A 21,041-nucleotide genomic window follows, 5' to 3' on the forward strand; every position below is an offset into this window, starting at 1 on the left:
AAAACGTCCGATATACAATTCATTTTGTAAATTATTTAGAATCTATCGACTCGTTATATAAACATATAAATTTTCTCCTGCATAAATAGATTTCAGCAACCATGACTGTTAAAAAGAAAGAAAGGGAGAGAGAGAGAGAGAGAAAGAGAGAACGGTGACACGAAGTTTATTGAATTAAAGAACTTCACTGGCAAACATACATATACAGACAATACGTATATGTACACGCATAAAGAATATCATACATAAAGAACAGAGGAGATAATACTTGAAACAAAGCACGTCAAAGTGACCGAAGCGGGCCAACTCGAAGACTTCGATCTTTTATTCTTCTTTCAACTCTTTTATTCTTTTGACGAGAGAGAAACTCTTGAAGAAGAGAACAATACATACAGTATAATATGCCTGACATACGAGAAAGCTCACGTTTCGACTATCCAGAAAGTATACATATATACATATGTACGTGTTTTTCATAAATTAAGTGCAGAGAGTTATATGCAGTCGAGCATTCATACTTCTTCGACGCTTTCTTTTCTTTTTTCCTGTGAATAGTATATTAATTAATTGAGGATAAATTCGTTAGTACGATCCTTGGTAATATGTAATTAGTAAATACAAAGGAACAGCACTATACCTAACCATTTGCTTTTACGTATATATTCATAAATTCCAACATTTAAGATGATTCTAAGTGCAACGAATGAACGAACGAGTATATAAAAGACCTCTCAATTTTCAAACATCGCTAAACACAAAGGACTCGGAAGTGGCACGATAAAAGCTGATTTTAAATACACGTAGGACCATGCTGAGAACGAAAGAGGAGGGATTTCACACAGAGAAAAAATACAGAGATGGTGAGGGTAAATGACGTAAGATAAGATAAGGTGAGGTTTGGTAAGCCAGGAGAGCCTCCTTCTTATGGGCGTCCTTATATGGTTGCAGCGCCCACGTGCACAACTCGACAAGCTTGCAGCATGCTTTCGGGCAAGGACTATGCGACTCTCTGGATTATTTTTCTCTTCCTTAGACACATTCACATTCATATTAGACGTGTACATGGAAACGCGTACTTTACATCGAACACGTTTCATCTATTTTTCAAATTCTATCCTCTCTAATATCTTTCATATTCTTGCTAAATAATGATCCAGAATATAAGCACTAACTAAGTTGTTTCTCTCTAACACGTGAAAATATACGGAGACTGACTTATGCAAATTAGAATTACCTCTTTGGTCTTGTTATCGCACTTAATAAAACCGAAGATTTCGACAGGGAGTCTGGTTTCTACTACTCTCTTCGCCCTTTCTCTGCAGACCATTGAAATAATACCTATAGTCGTGTTCATTCGCAAGAGAAACTTTCTAACTTTTCAGGAGGGCCTCTGTATATACATGATGAATGTGTTTTTTACGCACAAGAAGCACGGAAGTGCTAGATAGTATTACTCTTGTCGATTATTATTTTCTTTTCTATACGTATACGAATATAATAGATAAACGCACGTACACGCGTACGAATTTGAAGAGATTGACAATGAGTCACTTGAGATAAGATCGATATATTTACTGGATGCGACGGAATAGAATATAACGCGATCGATGTGATTTAGTTTATACAAAGCGTGGGATTGAAAAAGAAAATCAAATGCAAAACGATTCTCGCGTGTAAATCGACGTAACATCTAACCTAGCCAACTCAAATTCCTTTCTTTATCGCGCCTTTAAGATTGCAATTATGCAGATTCACGTATGCATCAACTTATCTCTCTACGGGGATGCATGTATATACACGGTGATATTGTATGTATGCCACTTGTTGCATCGATGATATTCTATTTTCAAAGTAACGTTTTATTTTTACCTATACTTGATCTCGTTACCAGGATGTATTAACGTCGAAAATTTTAATATATGTAAAAAGAAAAATGACATGCACTGAATGATATAATTTAGCAATTTATCTAGGGCGTGTCTTGAAGTTAACGTACTTGATCCAACTATACGTATATACTAGCGTATTTAGGACTAGTTTTTTTCGTAGCAATCGAGGCGCAACGTAATCTCGGACGAAGACATTATCGCCATCATAATTATAATCATAATCACTATCGCTATCATTACTGGCACTTGCAGCGTTGCATTAAATCGCACGCGCACGCACGCACCTAATTGACGAATACGCTCTACTTTCTTGAGCTTGGCCCATTCTTTCCTACATAAGTCGTTTGTGTTTATCTCCTCGATAGAAGAAAATAGATGCAAGACCAAGAATTCTATCTCTATCACAATCTATCTCTGTTTCTTTCTTTCTTTCTTTCCCAATGATGAAAGTTACGATGACTCTTCACCTAAACTATTCTTAGATGATCTTTTACGGGTATATCAACTCTGACGCTAGTGGTCTGTCCACTGTCGCTTAACCGAGCTCCAGATACCAGCGAACGTTCAAAATAGAGTTTGTCCGAAAATAGACCTGCACTGTCCGTGAATGCCCCTTTAATGCATAAGACAATAAAAAAAAGAAAATAATACGCGGTAGCAAGTCTCGAGAAAAAAATCTGGTTAGAGCTGACAGAACAAAAATCAGCTCCGATCAATGAGCTAGATATTAAATCTCGCTACGAATCCTTGACAATATTCGAGGTATTCTTTGAAAACCTTTCCCCCCCCCCACACCTCCACTTCTTCACTTTTTATTCTACTTCTTTTCTATAAAAAGAAGACAATTTTGCTGATGCTGCTCTTCAATCATATCAAGTCTCTTATTCTTTCTATACCGATTGCTATCGATAAAGCTATACGTTTCCATGGTATAAGGTGCATATAGACAAGTGTCATTTCTACCTACTCTCTATCGGGTGTATCGAAAATATATATATTATCACGAACAAATTCAATTACTCTTTATCGAAACTCGTTGGGCTAATTTTGGTTCCGTCGTAAGAGGAATCTTTGTAACCCAACCTGTATAATCGTAAAAACGATCGATCGAAACCGCGACAACGTCCTCATTCTATACGATGATGGGTCTTTTTATTGGTATCGATGGATGTATACTTGCGTACGCGTTAACATGTGACTGCGAATGAGATTCGCAATCCTTTGTGCAATTTCAATGAAGCAAATCGAGCGAGACTAATTTTCGTTGGCGTTGCACTGTGTATATCCTCCTATCGATTATGCGACTCCCACGTATAAGTATGTCTGCGTGTTTAATAAACCGCATATATAAACCGCGTTCAAAGCAATGATATATTCAGAGAGTATAAGGATTTATCACCCTTATACGAATCACGAATAACTCGAAAGAAAAGTCAAAGTCATAATCATCATTACTATCATATTATCATAATCCTATTCCTCTTGGCCTTAGTTGATTTGACTTTGAAATTTGATGGCGTTACTAGATGAGCCGCAAGTTTTCATCAGATGTACGCTACTAACGGGTTAACCGTAATACTTGTTAAATGCCTGTAACTTGTCACGGCAATTGTGCGTCCGAAGTTGTGGAAAAATTAATTGGACGACCGTTAAGTTCGCTAACGAACCAAAACGTGTTCGTTATAAAGCCGTAGGAAAGGATCCGTGTGTGAATCTTCAAGTATTATGACGTAATACGATAGAAATCGTCTTGTTGTTAGAAATACGCTAAGATTTATGCAATAAAAAGAAGTATAACTTCAAAAACCATTTGAAACTTTTCTATGGTTTAGTAGAGTATCACGCTCGATTGACCATGATTTGTTTTCACCAAATATACGAGATGATCTTGTTCCGGATAACCTCGACAAAAAGAATTCCATAATCAGTAGGAGCAAGGAGATTAGACTAAAAGGCAACTTTGAAAATGTACTCACAGTTGTTGACTTTGTTACTTTGTTGTCTCCTTCAAATTCTAAGATCGTGAAAACGCGAGCTGAAGCTTACCTTTTTAACAGAAATTTCTTCCTTTTTCGAAACTCGTCTCTCCAAAGTACTCTGGTAAGAAGGAACGCGCAATCTATTTGAGATCGAATATTGAACACGCGTAGTAACCATGCACGATGTTTTACATGGATTCTTTTGCATGTGTGTATATATCCATCTGAGAGAAAGAGAAAGAGAGAATTCCCTTTCTTGGAAAACGATCTGACTCATTCGACGTTGAAGAACGCGCAAAAGAAACCTTGCCGATCATCTAGTATACTTGTGTTTGTATCTCTGTACACATTTATATTATTCACATTGTGTATATACAAATTTCTAAAAGATAGATGGATATCAAAAAGAAACGATACAATTTATCGCTCTCGAAAAAAGTATCGATTTCAAATTCCAATATGTTCTCTTCTTTTCTTATCGCGAAACTTTAAATTACTTATTTGATTGGAAAATTTAATTGTAGAGAGAGGTAAAGGAGTGCACATAAATATGCAAATAAGCGAATCCCCGAGTGATAAGATAAAATTTGCAGTACACACACCGAGATTCCAATTAATTCTAGAAATTTTTCTTCAACATTATTTATGTTCTACAATAATTGTGGAATTTTCTTTGAAGATTATTTTTGGTAGAGTATAAAGTTCATCGAGGTTTCAGATCCAAATATAATTGCAGTGAAAAGGGTTAAACTTAACGAATGCGATACGACTGTAAACGCTACAGTCAGCATCTTTGAGCAGAAGAGAACTTTTCAAGCTGGTACCATGTTTAAATTAAATTACTCCGATTAAACAATTTTTTGGGAAAGTCTCGTAATTTCTAATAAACGTAATTCTTTATGCGTACGTATTTTGCGAGAACGTGACACGGTGGGCATTAAAAAATCGATTTCTCTGGCTGATTGAATACAGAAGCAAAATTGAATAGGACAATGAGAAAGTTATGCTAGATCCAGTTAATAAAATGATTTCTTTTGAATAGATATTCATTTATCATGCGAGATAAGTAATTGATAAGGTAGGCTAGCAAGAAACGGGAAGAGAATGATGCTTTCGTATTTTTGAAAGAAAGGAAAAGGAGTTCAACTTTACTGCATTTTATCGAAAGAACAATAACTGAACTTCGTTCTTATCCTTCTTTCCTCTTTTTGTAATCACACTTTAATTTACTTACTATTTAAATATCATTTGATGATTTTTAATTTTCAGTGTCTGTGTTTGTGACAAGAACTGATGTGCAACAAAATGAAATAATGCATTACATTCTGAAATGTTATAGTCAAGGACGAACGGAGACCTTATAAAGCTTTCGCGTTGGCGGATTAATATTGTCGAGTTAAATTTCGATACGCATACTAGGAGCAGCGTTAGAAAAATAATAGATGGAACTTGAGGGAACTTGAGAAATCGACGAGATTTTTTTCGACGAAAGTGGCCATGAAAGAGGTGCACAAAGAATACGTTTTCTATTTCTTTTCCTTTCTCAATATCTCAATTATTTGTTTGGATAGACGTTTCTTTCGATACATATGTTTATATGCACTTGCTGAAAAATATCGATATACTGGCGTTAGAATGCCAATTGGCATGCGGTGAAGTATTAAACTCGACATTTTTTTCTATCCACCGTTAATAGACATTACATAATTGAAATATAGTAGTAAATAAACTAACAATAAATCAAAGTCGAAGTAGAAAATTGGAAGGAGGAATTGCAGGGAACCGTCGGCTTTAATCTTGGCATTCGAGCGTTCCGATCGATATATGCGAAATCGACCAGTACGTTGCGGTCTCATGCAGGAAAGAATTCGCGTACATATAGGATGACGTTGAATTTGGATCGGCATGAACGCGGGTGTATTAATGTACTTATACATATACAATAAAACGCTAATGGATATAGTAGTTGTAATTTTTTGGACAAAAAATCTTTGCGTGCATGCATATATATTAAATGATGTACCTATCGTTAATTATCGATCGTACGTCGTACACATAGGACGTTGCATAGGAGTAACGAGTAAATTCTAAACTTTAAACGAGGGGACCCGTAATGCATGACTCATACCACAAGCTACTTTCTGGCAAGAGAGATAGAGAGAGAGGTTCTCTTTTACTGCGGCCAAGAATGCGGACATTTATCTTGAAGGAATATAAAATTTCGATTTCCGAGAAGACAACTAAAAGTTATTCCGGTCTAACCAAGATAAATGGCACTACAAAGTTTTGTACATTGTCGAACCCTATAAACGAAATTATATTAATGACTTACCCTAAATGTTATACTTTATTAATAATGTAACTTTTATGCATGTATGAATAGAAGTATTATTCGTGATTAGTCTCAATTGCTAATAATATCAACTATATAAAGTTGTTATTTGATGAATACCATAAATATTTAGATATTTCCTATTGCACGTACGTTATACATATGATTGCAAAGTGGTTAACAATGACAAAAACTCGTGCATATTATCATCTTCTATTATGAGTGCGCTTTCGTAGGCATCAACGGAGCTTTGCCGGTAAAGTTTTTGCTACGGCAAGATAACGAGCCGATTTATAAGTAGAGAAAGGGAAAGAGGGCGTGTGCACACGCAGAGGAAGAAAAATAAATAGATGAAAACGAAACACGAGGACAAAAAGGTAGCATTATTTCATGTGGGTAGAGAAAGTTAGGAATCGATAGTACCGATCGAGCACGAAACGCATAAATCTCGAACATTTGAATCGATCGTTATGCAAGTGTATGCAAACCTTTATCTTCCATATTACTTTACATTTTCTTCCGCAAACTTTGAAAGTTTTGTTTCCTGTCTATACGTTCGTTTGATAACCATCGAGATAATCAAGTTTAAATACGATTTCGATGAATTTGCAATCCTGGATAAACAGCCACGGGCCTATTTTAAAGTGATCGATAAGGAGTACGTTATCGTTTCTTGGAGAAAAAAAAAGAATGCATTGTGTAGCACACTGACTCATACATATAATTTTTTTCGCGCCAATAAACAAACGACGATTGATGATATCTTCTTTTTGTCCTAATTCAGAAAATGATCTAAACGATAATAAATATCGAGATCCATCCTTTTCTATGTTCCGTTGCATGTTAATATTTTTCTACTCGTGTAAACGTTCCAAATTATAAAGCAGCTAGGGAATGAAAGATCGATGCTCGGCTACAGTTTTCCCTGCGCTTACAGATATTCGATCGATGAAGCCTACGTCAAGGACACGAGATTCTATCGAAATATATCTTTCGAATGTGTATATGTCTATGTAGAGATCATGCGAACATCATTGTCTATAAATTTACTTGAAATTTCTTCACAATTATAAATATTACACAGTAGTTCAAATCATATTTTGATAAAAATAAACGTTAGAAAGAAACTATATATACATATATATATAACTGGTAGCAACGTCACAGGGAACACGACCGTTACGATACTTTTGATTCTCATAGATTTAAATGTTTAGCGAGTAACAAAGCCAAAAGAGAAGAGAGAGAGGGAGGTAAACAGCGAACACGGGGTTAGTAAATGAAAGATAGTGGCATTGTAAGAAAAGATGTTTATACCGGTGATTTGGGCACGAGTTAGACGAGAACAGAACATCCGCGGTACAACCATGGTACAACCGTCACGGTTTTCAAATGATAATACGAGACGCTCGATAATTTAGAGAAAGAGAGAGAGAAAAAGAGAAACAGAGAGGGGGGAAAAATAGGATGAAAAAAGCGCCAATATGGCGTCACACCCAACGGTCACGAGGAAATTTGTGAAAAATGTTAAGAAAATACTAATGCAAATTGTTCTGAATTTAGCGTATTATATGGGGGAACGCGGAGATTGGAAAAAGAAAGGATATGGGAGAAAACCGGTCGTGAGGCTATGACAGGACGAAGCTGATGCTGGACAGAAAGAGAAAGAGAAAGAAAAAGGTGGAGATAGAGAGGCTCACGCGCGAATATTTTAACGGTCGACTTCGCGAAGGGCTGCTCAAATCCGTGTCGATACACCCGCTAGAGTAATGGAAGAAGGTGGGGGAGGGGGAGGGGGAGGGAGTCGTTCGCGGCAAATTTCACGCGCAAGAGATAAGAGGAAATAGCACGTTGGAGAAGAAAGGCTTAGAAAGCCGCGAAATTTTGAATATTCTCTTTCTCTTTCTAACTGCAAATACAACGGTAACAACAAGGATGAAGGAAAACACGACAAACGCACTCACCGTCAGTTCTCTTGATGTTTATGCTATTGCCGGTTTCGATGTTGCACATGCCGCGGTCCATGGTCATTTAGTCCTTCGGCTGCATAAAAGATGACTTCCCTTTTATTTCAAATTTGGACGTTCTTCTCCGAAATGGTGAACGATCTCCTCCTCGGTTAGGAAAGAACCGTTTCTGCGAGGGTGAACGCTAGTTTCTGCCAACACGTCGAGAGTCAACGAAAACGGTCGGAAACCGTCGAGAAAGACGTGGGAGAAAGAGAGAGAGAAAGAGAGAGCAGCGGCGCTTGCGGTGGCGCCGATCGTAAAGACGATCGCGACGTTTCTTCAACTCGGTTGACGAATAAGAACGAGAGTCACTGTTTTCCTTTTCTTCTTCTTTCTCCTTTTCCCTTGGTATCGTACCTACCGTACCGTTTAAATGTAAAACAGGCGTCGTCTCTCTCCCTCGCTCTCGAAATGCACACGCCCGATTGTTGCTTTAAATGTCGGATCCGCACGCGGAACGCTTCGACAACGATAAATCTCTTCTCCTGCTTAATTGTCTTCCTTCTTCCTTTTTCTGATAATCCTGATAGTACTCGTCGTCGGTTGACGCGACGACGATCATCAACACGAGAGACGCTACCACTATTCTTCGTTCTCGTTTTTTTCTCGAGGATGACGTTAAAACGAAGCGCGCTAAAACACCGATCGCGATAGCTTTAAACGTACACAGAGATAACGGGTACACGCTTGAAATCGCTTTTACGAATTACATCCGGGGAAGGTACATTGAATCAAGCGAGAGACAGACGTTCACTTTTCTGCCGGGATACTGCCAGTGTTGTCCGTTATTGACAACGGAAGGGTCGCGAGCGCCAGCTCGCGGTTGGCTGTTAACGCCAGCTCGCGGTTGGCTACTCGCGCCGAATCGCTCGAGTTGCCATCTGTCGGAATTGGCCCTCGAACAACTACATGCTATATTCCGTAAAAACGCTTCAAGTGCCATCTCTCGAATATATTTTGAAACAATAATTGCATGCAAGATATAAGCGGGAATTTCAATTCAAATTCAAATGTTACGCGTAAACGAAAACCAAATCATTTTATTTCGAATGATTAAATATATGTTTCTATCAAAATAAAATAGGAATGTCTGTATTTTATTTATTAAAATTTGGTCGACGATGGTAATATCGCTTGGCGTACCCACGACTTGAGTTCTTCTAAATCAAAGTCAACATCTGGACCGACTACTTTTTCGATGATATGTTTTACCCTAAAATTATAATAACATAAAAGATCATACGATCTTGTGTGCGTTTAGAGGTATGGGCTAGGACTTACGTATCTTTTCGTTGAACTTCGGGTATACGCGAAGGAAGAGTTCCCTGTTTTAAATTCTTAAAAACCTATCATAATTAAAAGAATTCAAAAGATGAAGATTTGAAATATATATAATAAAAATTGGCCGAGAGATTAAAAATACCTCCAAGCTGCGCTTTATAAGCTGTTCGTTAAGACCAGCACTTTTTGCTACGGAATGTGCAAAACTGCAAGTAGTATTTCCAACTACTAAACAATAAAGAAATGCAAGAGACTCGTCGTCGTTCGTTATGAATTCAAAAGTCTGGAAACAATAAACGTGATTTAATACAATCTTCTGACAAATGAACGAGTCGGAAATGATTAAAGTACTTGGGCTTCAATCATAGGATTTTCAGGCAACAATTCTGTTACGCGATGAATATGAGTTGCAGCGAATACATGAGGACAATAAATGGCTCTCTCCACGAAGCTATCTAGAACGGCAGTCAGTAATGAAAGACCATTTATCTCTGATGTGCCTTTGCCAAATTCGTCGATTATTATGAGTGAATTTGGAGTCGATGCATACAAGGCCATATTTATCTGCAAATAAATTATTGTATGAATTTATTCGTTTCGTTTGTAATGAAATTTACCTGTCGAAGACTTTGCAAAAATGCACTCGCATCTAACGAAATACTATCTATAGTAACAATTTGCGTTAATATATGAGTCATAACACCGATGGTCGCAGATTTAGCAGGTACAAAACAACCGATATGTGCCATGAACACTATAAGTGCCACCTGCTTAAGATATATACTCTTTCCGCAAGAGTTCGGACCGGTTATAATTTTGACAAGGCTTTTCCCTTGTCCAGAATAAATATCATTCGGTACATATGTGGTATGAAATTCTTGTAAAGGATGTCGTCCTTGTTTCACAGCTATAACTTGCGACATGACCACATTTGGTCTCACGTAATTATGATTCCGTGCCACTTGTGAGAAGGATAGCAATCTGCCGGAAGAGAAAGAAATTTTCTAATGATAGACCATACACCCGGCTGTCGCGTTTCTACAACTATCATCCAACCGATAGAGAATGGTGAACGTTATCCGCTACAACGCATTTTTTATCTGACGTAAGTCGCCATGTTAAAAAGCTGACGTCAAAATTATGCGATGTCATTCGACCTCTATTTCTATATTATTTCATTCGATAAATTATGTACAAATTATATCTACTCACGTATCTAATTCTGCACACAGTTGTATTGCAACTAATATAGAATTTGCATGTTTGTTTATATAGCGTACCAATTTTAACATAATTTCACTTTGTCGTTTCGTTATTTTCGACATAATATCTCCTATGCTGTTGTCTAATTCTATAATTATAAATTAAACAAAATAAAACACATTTAATAATCCGAATAAGTAAAGCGATTCACTATAGTATCATTTTTTATTACGAACCTCTAGCACAAGGACTCTTATAGAAATGTATACCGTTAATCGTAAATTTAAATTCTAAACCAGGAATATCGTTTGCCTCGGGTGGAGTACGATCCCATTGTTTTATAGCCAATACGTAACCGATATTTGGTAGATAAACCATATTACAACTTGTAACAGATGTAGGAAGATTATCTTGCATATCTTTTTCTCCCATCTTTGTTAAAAGTTGAGGTAACGCGCATTTTCGATTGCGTACTACAAAAGTCAAGTAATGATGAAGTTGAAAGAAGTAGAATTAAGAAGAAAATTAAATTAATTTGATGAAAAATAAACTTACGCTCGTCTAATTGAGGATCAACGTCGGATCTAACAACAAATGTATTCTCACGTCTGCTTGCTTCAAAATCAACAATTAATTCAATAAAATATTTCACGTAATGCATTTCATCCGTAATGGTGTTCACTATTTTTTTGAATAATTCTATCTTGTCGTCATAATTTTCGCAGATATACGCGATGTAAAGTATGTTAGTAACAGTCTACAAAAAATACGCTTCGGTTATTATGTTAATTGTCTCAATTAAAAATTCAGAGAAAACAAAACAAACTTTATGCAATCTTTGCCAATCCGAAGCTCTCGCTCGTGGACCCAAATAACGACTAAGTATTGCATTTGTTAAACGATAAATATCTTTCAAACAAGTTGTTAAATTTTCAACGACACTGTGATTTGTTGGATCCAAGAAAAAGTCTATCGCGTCGAATCTTTGATTGAGTACTTCGATGTCTCTTGTTGGATGTCGAATTGTTTTCCTATATGATGATTACAAATAAATAAATGAATAATTAGATATCTCCAAGAGAAAAATATATATTTTTCAAATGTTAATACCAACCATAAAAATTGTGCACCTGGCCTTGACTGACAACAATTTAACAGTGCAAATAAACTACCGCTTTGCATTTTTGTAGACGCATTACCGAACTTGAAGAAACTTGGATGATATTTTGTTTGAACGATATTTAATGCTTTGTAAGAGTCATCGTCGATCATTACAAGCTTTTCCCTTTTGAAGAAAAAATAGAAAAAAAAAAACAAGAAATTACGATCATTGGGTAAAGAAGTTAAAAACAACAAATATTTTTGATGAGACAAAGTGGGCCAAGTTATGTAGAGATCAAATAATCCTTAAAATGACAAAACATTTGTTATTTGTTCCAATAGCAAGACACTTACAAAGTAATGCAATTCAAGGATATAAAAGATGCTTTGCCGGAAGGATCTAGAGTAATGGTATTCCAATGTTTATCGATAAATTTTAAGAGTAATCCTAAAGCATGGATCATCGCATGAGCTTTAAAATCGAGCAAAGCATTTAGAAATGTAACTCTTTCAGAATTGTCGGCATCTTTCGGTTCCGAATTGAGTTTCAGGCATCGAACTCTGTGATAACAAGTTTCGTAACTATTTTCTTTTTTCGGTAAAGCTTTAAAAATTGTTTGAATCGATCGATCGCTCGAACTAGAACTTTGATTATCCTCCGCCGTATCCATCATAACGAGCTTTTTTATACAATTAAGGAAATCGTCGGATATTCCAAGTATCGTGATAATATAATGTGGTTGACACTGTTTAAAAATTGTCTTTGTAATATTAAAATTAACCGTGTCATCGTGAGTATCTTCCATTACAAATAATTCTGACGTTACGATGTTGTAATAAGCTGCACCCAAACGGTTATTCGTCCATATCAAAGATAAAACGATCTAACAAAAGCAACATTATGTTGTAGAAACAATCAAAATATAAAGAATATTAAATACTTGCCTCATCTCTATTTTCTAAATTTTCTAAACGTTTCGCATTACTTGTGCTACTTTGCCCAGTCGGTAAATTTTCCGTAAAAGATTCCTGCATTATTTTGTCCGTCGATTCAGAATCCTCTTCGTCGCTGGTTTCTTCAAATAACATTGCCTCGAATTCTGATTGTCTTTAACGATATCAGAATATTTTTGTAATTGTAATTTCAAAACAAAAAACAGCACTACAGTTTAACCGGTTTGAAAATTTGTGCGATTCAAATGAATTCGAAAAGATAAATTATTCATACATACATGACATGTTCTTGGAATTTTTTAATAGTATTATTTCCTTCGGAAGAAGTAATTTCTTTATAATTTTCGCACTCCATAGTATTAAGGATTTGTTTTTAATAGAACAATACCTGTGATCGTTGTCAATTATCCTCGATCATACGAATAAGTACTGTCTACTACTCGAGTGAGTTTAATATCTATAAGAAAATCTAATTTTTACACTTAGATGATTGTGTATGTACTAATGTTTGCATAATTAATTATTTATCAGCTCATAATTAATAGAATGGCATATCAAGATTAATGTACAATTTAAGAATATTAATAAATACATAATTCAATCTTGATAGTACTTCTGATATTGTCTACTACGTAATGGCGCCAAAATTGAAATTGAATGCACTAAAATTCCACTACTAATGTCTACATTGAATAAAATGTTTGTAAGTAAATTATATTTGATACTTACGTTAAATAATTAGATCTCTTATATGTGCATACTTAGATTTATATGAATAAAAAAGACATCGTCATAACAATGTAATTATTTAATCGAATACAATTCATTAGTATAGATTTTTTGAACATGTTATCTGTACATAATTACAAAATATGGACCCTAAACCATTTGGAATAGTGTATTTGATGTAACTATTATTCGGCACACAGTTTTGTTGGAGTGCATTAATTTATAATGCAATAACGCATTTATCATATGCTAATAATCTTTGATTCGTTGTTGTACTTATCACACTATTATATCTTAAGTTAACATACTAAACGAATGTATCAAGAATTACATGGAACACATTTGGTTAGGAGTTAGATCATGTTATTTGTTACACGATAAATCATTATTTGACATTAGTTACTCGTATGGATTGAATATTGTTTAAAAAATAGCATCTCTTTATATAAAATAAATGTTCATTTTAAATTAAATCATATCCTATTTTCTTGTTTAATCGTTCTATCTCTTTTCTTCTATAAATTCTGATTGTAGATATTTCAAAAAATATTGAGCTGGTATACCTATTTTTAATTTTGTACGAAACTTTGTATTTAACTTGGAATGGGCTGGGGTGGTTGAGGGTTAAAAGAAATTGGTCGATAGCTCTTCTCCCTCACGAAAGGTTGAACTCCGTTTATTGTAAAGCCATTAATGGGATTTCGTTCTTGCTTGATTGGTTCCACTGGACTTTCATCCTCCGAACTGACAGCTTCCTCGCTTCGTTCTGGGCTAGCCGACCTATTTAACGTTTTCTCACTCTTTTCACTTTTGTCTTCGATTCTGATACATGCATCATTTATATTTTCTTTGTGCCCTATGTACCTCTCCCTTCAAGAAAGTATCGTATAATCGTAAGCTACATCATAATTAATGTATAGGCACCTTTTTCTAGCCCAATACGTAAATTATTTAGAAGCACGTACGACAGCGCGATGCATTCGTTTTGTTTTAATCAAAGCGTTGTTAGATGACTAGAAGTGTTAAAACTACTTACTTTACTTTCATTTTAATACCTGCATGGAATAAAAATCAAAAGCCAAACATTAGTAAGAGCTCTCGTTGCGAATAGTTTATACGGTTTGTAACATATCAGGGTTATGCTTTTTCAATAAAAAAAAAAAATGTTATATGAGCGTAAGATGAGGTCATGCAGCATGCTGCTGGGCATAGTATTTTAGATTCGTAAGGTAATCGATAATAGAGTTTAGAAATCGTGTATTCAAAGAATCTTCTTAGATCCATTCCAACGTTCTACTTATTCGCCTATTTGATCAACTTAAATATTATCGATACTAGCTGACCAGTATTTAAGCATGGAGAAAAGACAGGAGACTGGCTCGAACATACCTAGAACGTAGAGGTTTTCCTTTGCCTCCTGTTTGCCTAGAATGTGGCCTGGTATTTGGTTGCGATAATTCACTATCGCTGCTAGCTAAGGATGACCTCGCTGCAACCGCGCCGTGAGCGAAATCCTTTCTATTTGCGGAACATTTGTTAAGTGCCTTTTATAATCCAATTTTTTGTATAAATATAAATTCGTGTTAATCGCTTATGAACAGCTGTTACCTGTAATTATCAGATCTAGGAGTTGAATTTAGATTCGTAGCTTTGCCACCGTGGGTATTTGCATCGACAAAGACTGCAGAACTTTTGGGAATATCGCAAATGACTTTTGGATGTACGGTGGTCTGTTTGTACTCTAAATGAGATGAATTTTCCGGTGTCCAAGCGTAATATTTCGGCCGATAATCTTTGTATTCTCTTTGCGGTTGTTGTCTTGATTCAGAACTAGTTGCTCTTTTTCTATGATGCTCGTCACTGCTAACACTATTCTTACGATTCGCCGTTAGGGTTCCGAGTGGAGCAGATGTTGGTGACGAGGCTGACGATGACGGTGCACCATCGGGATCAGCTCGAGACAATTGTGACGTGTCCCAAGCCGAAGGCAAACTACTGTAAATCAAAGCGTTTGAAATTGAAAATAAGGTATTTAACTCGTATGTGCGTATAAACATTAAGTAATCAAATCTCTACCTGAGATGTTCGTCCATATTATATAATCGAAGCTGCTGTCTAATATTCGCTTTCTCTCTTGCCCGTTTCCGTTGAAATTCTTCCTCGACTTTCCTCATAGCTTCGAGCTCTCCTTTTCTCTGATGCTCCTTAGCTTCAGCTTCGCGAGATAATTTCTCGGCTAACCTACGTCTCTCGATTTGCCTAACAGTTGATTGAAACGTGAAACGTTTACCTTTAGAAATATTTTTAGCTGGTGCTTTGATTTCGGAAGAAGATTCTTTATTGTCTTGCACATTCTGTGATTGTTCAATGTTAGGCGAGGTGCTTCTCTGTTTCATCTCAGATACATTTTCGCAGGACTTTGAAAAATTTGAAAATCTATTATGCGAATTCATACTTTTCTCAGCGAAAGAAGACCTCTCCCCATAGGATCTTAAATGTTTCAACTTTCGTGATTTGTCCTCGATCGCGGAAGACTTTTTCTGATCATCAACGATATTCTTCTTATACTTCGACGCGGAATTAGCGAAATGATGATTTTTCAAAGGTCCATTGCTCTTATAATTCAAATTTTGTGCTTGGTAAATAGTATCATTGGCTTCCGGTAGATACATGACATGACCACCGGAAGCTAAATAAGAAAAAGACGGAGGTTTCATGATCACAGGGAAGTCGTTTCTATTTTCGGAATCTTCTTGATCGTCGTCGTCGTCGTCGTCGTCATCGTCATCGTCGTCGTCGTCATCGTCGTCGCCATCGATGTCTTCGTCGTCGAAGTCTTGTTTCCATCCAGAAGGCGAGGATCGAGTTACGTCCGTAATTTGATTGAGTTGCAAGGAGGTTGGTGCACTACTGGACAGTAGCCAATTGTCATCGAGCACGTCGCCTACACGTTTCTTTTCTAAATCTAACGGACCGAGACCGAACGCTCCTGACATCGTTCTCTTTAACTTTTGCAGCGAATTGAACGCGGATCCTTCTTTACCCTTAGTTTCGGGATTATAAAGATACATCCTATTGTCGTCGCGTGGCAAGGAGAGAGAGAAGACATGAGCTTTCGGTGTAAATTTCATTGGCGTCGGAATCGGAGGTGGAGAATCTACGCCAGCATCGCTGCTCGATTCTTCGCCTAGATCTTGTTGAGGAGTCCACGCGGGTCTCGTTGCCGATGTTTTTATTCTGTTCATCGTGCTAACGTCTAGAGAATCGTCGTTGCCAGCTCCAGCGTCCCCGGATATACCCGAATCCCCTGATTTATCGTGCGAACTTCGAGGCCCCAAAGCAATCAATGGTGGGGGTGGCCTCGACAAACGTTCGATCTTTTCTTCGAACATGACCTGCAATGTATATCGTTTCAAAATCATTCAACGCTCGATCGTTTCTTCGCGTATTATTCGTTCTAATTCACTTACAGGAATTTCTTCGCTAGCGGTACTCATCGTTGGACCGGGCGCTTCTAACGCGGATAATAATCTCCATGCTGCCGAAGGAGAAAATCTCGGTATTTCTAATTGCTTTTTCGGAAGAGTGGGTCGAAGTTTTAGCGAAATATCTTCTGGTCCGCTTTTTATCTGAAAGAACACGTTCATCATAATCTTTGTTCAATTTGTCAATGCTCGTTAAAACTTACTTCGTCGCGGTCGTCCATCGAGTATTCGTTCGACTTGTTGATTTCTCTAACCTGTAGTCTCGATTGGATGTGGTGCATTTGTTGGTCCACGCTATTTCGCGATTCTTTGGATAAGGCCTCGCCCATGCCAAAATAGAAGGTCTTTGGAGTTGATTTTTCTGTACGCGGTAATCTGTAAAGTACAATTCGTATTTTAGATTGGACTCTTTGAAACAAATATGAAGGGTCATGGTAATGGTCTTACATGTGCCAGTTTTCGACTGGTTCCTTCGTGTCCGATATTTTCATGAGCTTATCTTTGGCATTTGGATCAATTTTTTCTATCACCACTTCGGCATCAGACCATCTTTTTTCGATGTTCTTAGAGTCGTTCGTTTTCGTATCTCTTTTACACCACTTGGGATCTGAATTTTCTTGATCTCCTCTTTTATGTTCCTGTGGTTCCGGTGTACTTTCTCTACCAGATCCTTGTCCTCGAACATCAAATTTATCTCTGTTGCGATGTCTAATTGGACTTTCCGACCTAGTCCTCCCAATATCGACGACGTCCTCAAATTTTCGATTCTTCGATAAATCGCTCGATTTGCGATAATCCTCCAAATCTCTTCTCTGCTTGTCCGAAAATCTTTCTTCTATAGAACGTCCAAGCGTATCGAGCCTGTCTTTTAATGACTTTTTGCCTTGTTTCGTAGGTTCGTCTTCGAAATTGGTTGACTTTTCGACGCTTCTCTTCTTATTAACTAATCCATTATCTTCTCGTTCCTTCGAGCAATCCTTGTTCGTCCTCCAGGCATCATTCCTACGATCCTCGCACGAGGTTGTCTTGTTTTCCACTCGGCTACATTTCTCCGCTATAAGTCTCCTCTCCTCATTCATGCGTGAAATGATTCTATCTAAAAGGATCGAAATATAAAAATATAAATTTCATTTATAAATAAAGATAGAGAGATAACTCGAGGATACGTACCTTCGACAGTTCGTTCCTCGATAGTCGTTGTCTTGGGGTTTCTTTTTTCCGTTTTTTTCTGCTCCTCCTTGATCAACTTTTCTTTCGTGGTCTTTGAAAGCTCCACATTCTTGCGCTCTAAGGACGCGACGTTGGAGAAATCATGTTGACCGGTCGACTTCCTGCCACAGTTCAACTTATTCCTCACTTTCTTAGCTACTTGCATCAGTTCCGCCTGGAACTCAGGACTGCTCATACTCCTTTGAAGCGTGTTTTTGCCATCGAATCTTTTCGAACGTCTCAACTCGTCCCTGCACCATCGATCTTGTTGCTGCAGTTGCTGCTGCTGCGACTTTTGTGGCTGCTGTTGTTGATCCTGTTCCCGCCAGGATGGCCTTTTATTCTCGTGTTCGTTCGTCCATCTTCTTTCGTTCTCGAGGGCTGCCTCGTTACGTTCTTGATGGGATTGGGTAGACGAGTTGGACATCCAATTGATCTGTGCCTTCTTCGTTTCCGCTCTAGTTTTAAAAAGCCGTGACCTCCTGGGTGGCGGCTGAACTTCTTCCTCGTGTTTACAACGACCATCCTGGCCAAGTTCCCACTTGTATGAATCGGGTGAGGAACCGTCAGCCATGACATTACCAGGTGGTGCTGGTGCTTTGTACTTCTTCTTGCCTTTATATCGACTTTCTCGTTCTTTAGAATCTCTTTCGGGATAATAACCAGTACAATGGCGACGTTCTAAACCGTGTCGTTGCCTACTTGTCGGATTGGAGCGTTCCGTTGGAGAATACCTCAAGTCTGGCTCGCTACCAAATCTTTTCAATTCTTGCATTTCATTTTCCATGCAATGAGAATCACTTTGATAATGACAACAGTGATGATCGGACTTGCGTGATCTAGATATGCCGATGTTCGACGCCGAAGTACTTCTACTACGAAAGACCCCTTGCTAGAAAATAACAATACATATTTATTAGATGTTATCGATTCAAAATCCTTCTAATTGAATTCTATGTTAAATTGTACAAGGAATGAAATCGAGTATGCGTTTAATTCAACTATCACGTAACGAGGCAAATTTATAAGAAATTCAACGAGACCTATTGTTAGTATAATAATGAAATAACGGAGTATCTCGAAGGTCATGTAATACATTCCGAGGGTTTCTAGTAAAAAACGGCTTTCTAAAACGAAAGCTTAACCGGGTTATCGATGCACCGACTGGCTCGTCGCAAATTTTCTTCGAACCTAATTTATTTGAAATCATACAAAAACGATAAAAGAATATTATCATTACAATTATACTCGTGCGACTTGGTTAATGTTTATCTTATTATGGCTACGCTATAACTTCAACGTCAAAGCCTTGAAAATATTCAACGAGAAAACATTTGAGTATTAAACATGATATCATTCAAGATCAACTGTTCTTTCATTGGGAAATAACTAAAAGTCTATATTAGATCTTGGAGAGAGAGAGAAAGAGAGGCACACGCGCAAACACAGTTGGTTACCTTATTAAGATCGTGTGGCAACGTCAGCGCCGAAGGTCTGCGTCCACTTATGGTCCCGCCGTTGTGGATAATGCTACCATTATTGGTAGCACGGAGCCTTTGGTTGGGTGGTTCTGGGAGGACCTTGTGTCCAGGAGGTTGTGAGTGGTGTCTCGTCAGTTCCCGAGGGAAGGATTGAGTCCATCCTCGAGCCATCTCTTGAGATAGCCCATTCGAGGGACACTGTTGATGGGAACTACCGTTGTTACCCATCTTCCGGACTAGTCGTCTTTCTGACGATGAATCTCATTCGCTATCCATCTTCCATCTGCAATAAGGAAGTTTTTAACGATTAGAGGACGTTTTTGTTTAGACAAGAGTTCCAATCTTTAGATGGTGGAGAATTCATTGAAGATTATCGTAAGGGATGAAAGAAAAAGAAAGAAACAGGAAAGAGCTTACTATTAAAAGCGACTATCAAAACAATCAACTATGACGCGTCAGGGTTGCGTCAGGGTTGCGTCAGGGTTTGCTTTTCGTATTTGCTCTCTGAATGGTGGGATTTCCGAGGCATCATCCATTACGAGCTGCTTCCACCTGGTCAAACAATAACTGCATGCTACTAGCAACAGCAGTTAACCACTTTATACAACGGACTGGAACGAAAACGGTCGTTTACTAACCACGAAACAAGGCACGTTATTCTGCAACACGACAACGCTCCGCAACGCGTTGCTTTATGCACGTGAGACACCATTTATGCTTTGGGATGAAAAGTTCTTCCTTACGCGTCTTACTCTCTAGACTTTTTAAGGTCTTACAATACTATTTGTCGAGGGAGTGCTTCAAGTCTAGGTTCGAAAATGTATACAAGATTTCATAGTCGGTAAACCACCGTCGTTCTGACATTTATAAATTAGCCTAGTAGATGGTAATAGACTGTAGAAAATAACGGTGAATATTTGAAAACATAATCCTGTAGCTAGCCTATTTGTAATCAGATTACAAGTTAAGAAAAGTTAAGAAAAGTTAAGAAAAAAAGGTATCGAATTAATTTTGACACCTAAAGGATAGATAAACGATAGAGATAAGTGGAGAGAGAGTAACGACCGGGATGAGTCTTCTTTCCAAAGTAATCTCTGCCATTTACCGCTGTCGATGCACCTGCCCAACCTGCACACGCGACCCGTCGATCGCGACCGGTAGTACCGCTAACCAGTGACTAACAGCAGATCGCAAAGTGCCGAAGAACAATCCGAGGAAATGCTGTAGTATCTTAATGAAACCTTTGGCTATAGAGGAAAACTGGATTTCTCTAAAAATATTGCTAGATTTGAGCGGTATCGAGACGGACCCGTTAAATAATAATAACGCAAACAGGTTCTATCATGGTTGCGTTGGAGAAAATGATGTCGCGTATCGGCATATTACTAG

At 37.5% G+C, this 21,041-nt stretch overlaps 2 protein-coding genes and 1 long non-coding RNA gene across 4 annotated transcripts in view; all 3 read right to left on the reverse strand.

Moving 5' to 3' along the window:
- Positions 1 to 9,018, reverse strand: part of LOC106784379 (kinesin-like protein KIF2A) — a 29,231-nt gene extending 20,213 nt beyond the window's left edge. Inside the window, exons 1-2 of one of the 2 annotated variants that reach the window (XM_014743852.1) lie at positions 8,576 to 9,018; positions 8,165 to 8,358 (exon numbers count right to left, since the gene is read on the reverse strand). In XM_014743852.1, coding sequence (XP_014599338.1) covers positions 8,165 to 8,231 — 67 coding nt within the window. In that variant the 5' untranslated portion in view covers positions 8,232 to 8,358; positions 8,576 to 9,018. Of the gene's footprint in view, positions 1 to 8,164 lie in introns of both variants that reach the window. The other variant, XM_014743853.1, reaches the window with a different exon arrangement.
- Positions 151 to 7,926, reverse strand: LOC106784383. The gene is made up of 2 exons (XR_001381411.1): positions 7,518 to 7,926; positions 151 to 545 (listed from the first exon to the last, which is right to left on the reverse strand). It is a non-coding gene; the product is annotated as an uncharacterized LOC106784383 (long non-coding RNA).
- Positions 9,019 to 9,234: 216 nt separating the features above from the next.
- The window catches only part of LOC106784382, a 43,109-nt gene continuing 31,302 nt past the window's right edge, over positions 9,235 to 21,041 (reverse strand). The window contains exons 2-22 of the mRNA XM_014743857.1: positions 19,629 to 19,935; positions 18,133 to 19,063; positions 17,410 to 18,058; positions 17,166 to 17,337; positions 16,948 to 17,106; positions 15,554 to 16,872; positions 15,086 to 15,472; positions 14,853 to 14,995; positions 14,507 to 14,512; positions 14,076 to 14,291; positions 12,149 to 12,668; positions 11,808 to 11,978; positions 11,520 to 11,724; positions 11,249 to 11,450; positions 10,930 to 11,166; positions 10,703 to 10,841; positions 10,108 to 10,471; positions 9,842 to 10,054; positions 9,633 to 9,773; positions 9,491 to 9,555; positions 9,235 to 9,422 (exon numbers count right to left, since the gene is read on the reverse strand). Of these exons, the coding sequence (XP_014599343.1) occupies positions 9,314 to 9,422; positions 9,491 to 9,555; positions 9,633 to 9,773; positions 9,842 to 10,054; positions 10,108 to 10,471; positions 10,703 to 10,841; positions 10,930 to 11,166; positions 11,249 to 11,450; positions 11,520 to 11,724; positions 11,808 to 11,978; positions 12,149 to 12,668; positions 14,076 to 14,291; positions 14,507 to 14,512; positions 14,853 to 14,995; positions 15,086 to 15,472; positions 15,554 to 16,872; positions 16,948 to 17,106; positions 17,166 to 17,337; positions 17,410 to 18,058; positions 18,133 to 19,063; positions 19,629 to 19,880 (6,600 nt within the window). The 5' untranslated portion in view covers positions 19,881 to 19,935 and the 3' untranslated portion in view covers positions 9,235 to 9,313. The remainder of the gene's footprint in view (positions 9,423 to 9,490; positions 9,556 to 9,632; positions 9,774 to 9,841; positions 10,055 to 10,107; positions 10,472 to 10,702; positions 10,842 to 10,929; positions 11,167 to 11,248; positions 11,451 to 11,519; positions 11,725 to 11,807; positions 11,979 to 12,148; positions 12,669 to 14,075; positions 14,292 to 14,506; positions 14,513 to 14,852; positions 14,996 to 15,085; positions 15,473 to 15,553; positions 16,873 to 16,947; positions 17,107 to 17,165; positions 17,338 to 17,409; positions 18,059 to 18,132; positions 19,064 to 19,628; positions 19,936 to 21,041) is intronic.

This window comes from Polistes canadensis, unplaced genomic scaffold (genome assembly GCF_001313835.1).
Source record: "Polistes canadensis isolate GaletaPanama2010 unplaced genomic scaffold, ASM131383v1 scaffold_34, whole genome shotgun sequence".
Lineage (NCBI taxonomy): Eukaryota > Metazoa > Arthropoda > Insecta > Hymenoptera > Vespidae > Polistes > Polistes canadensis.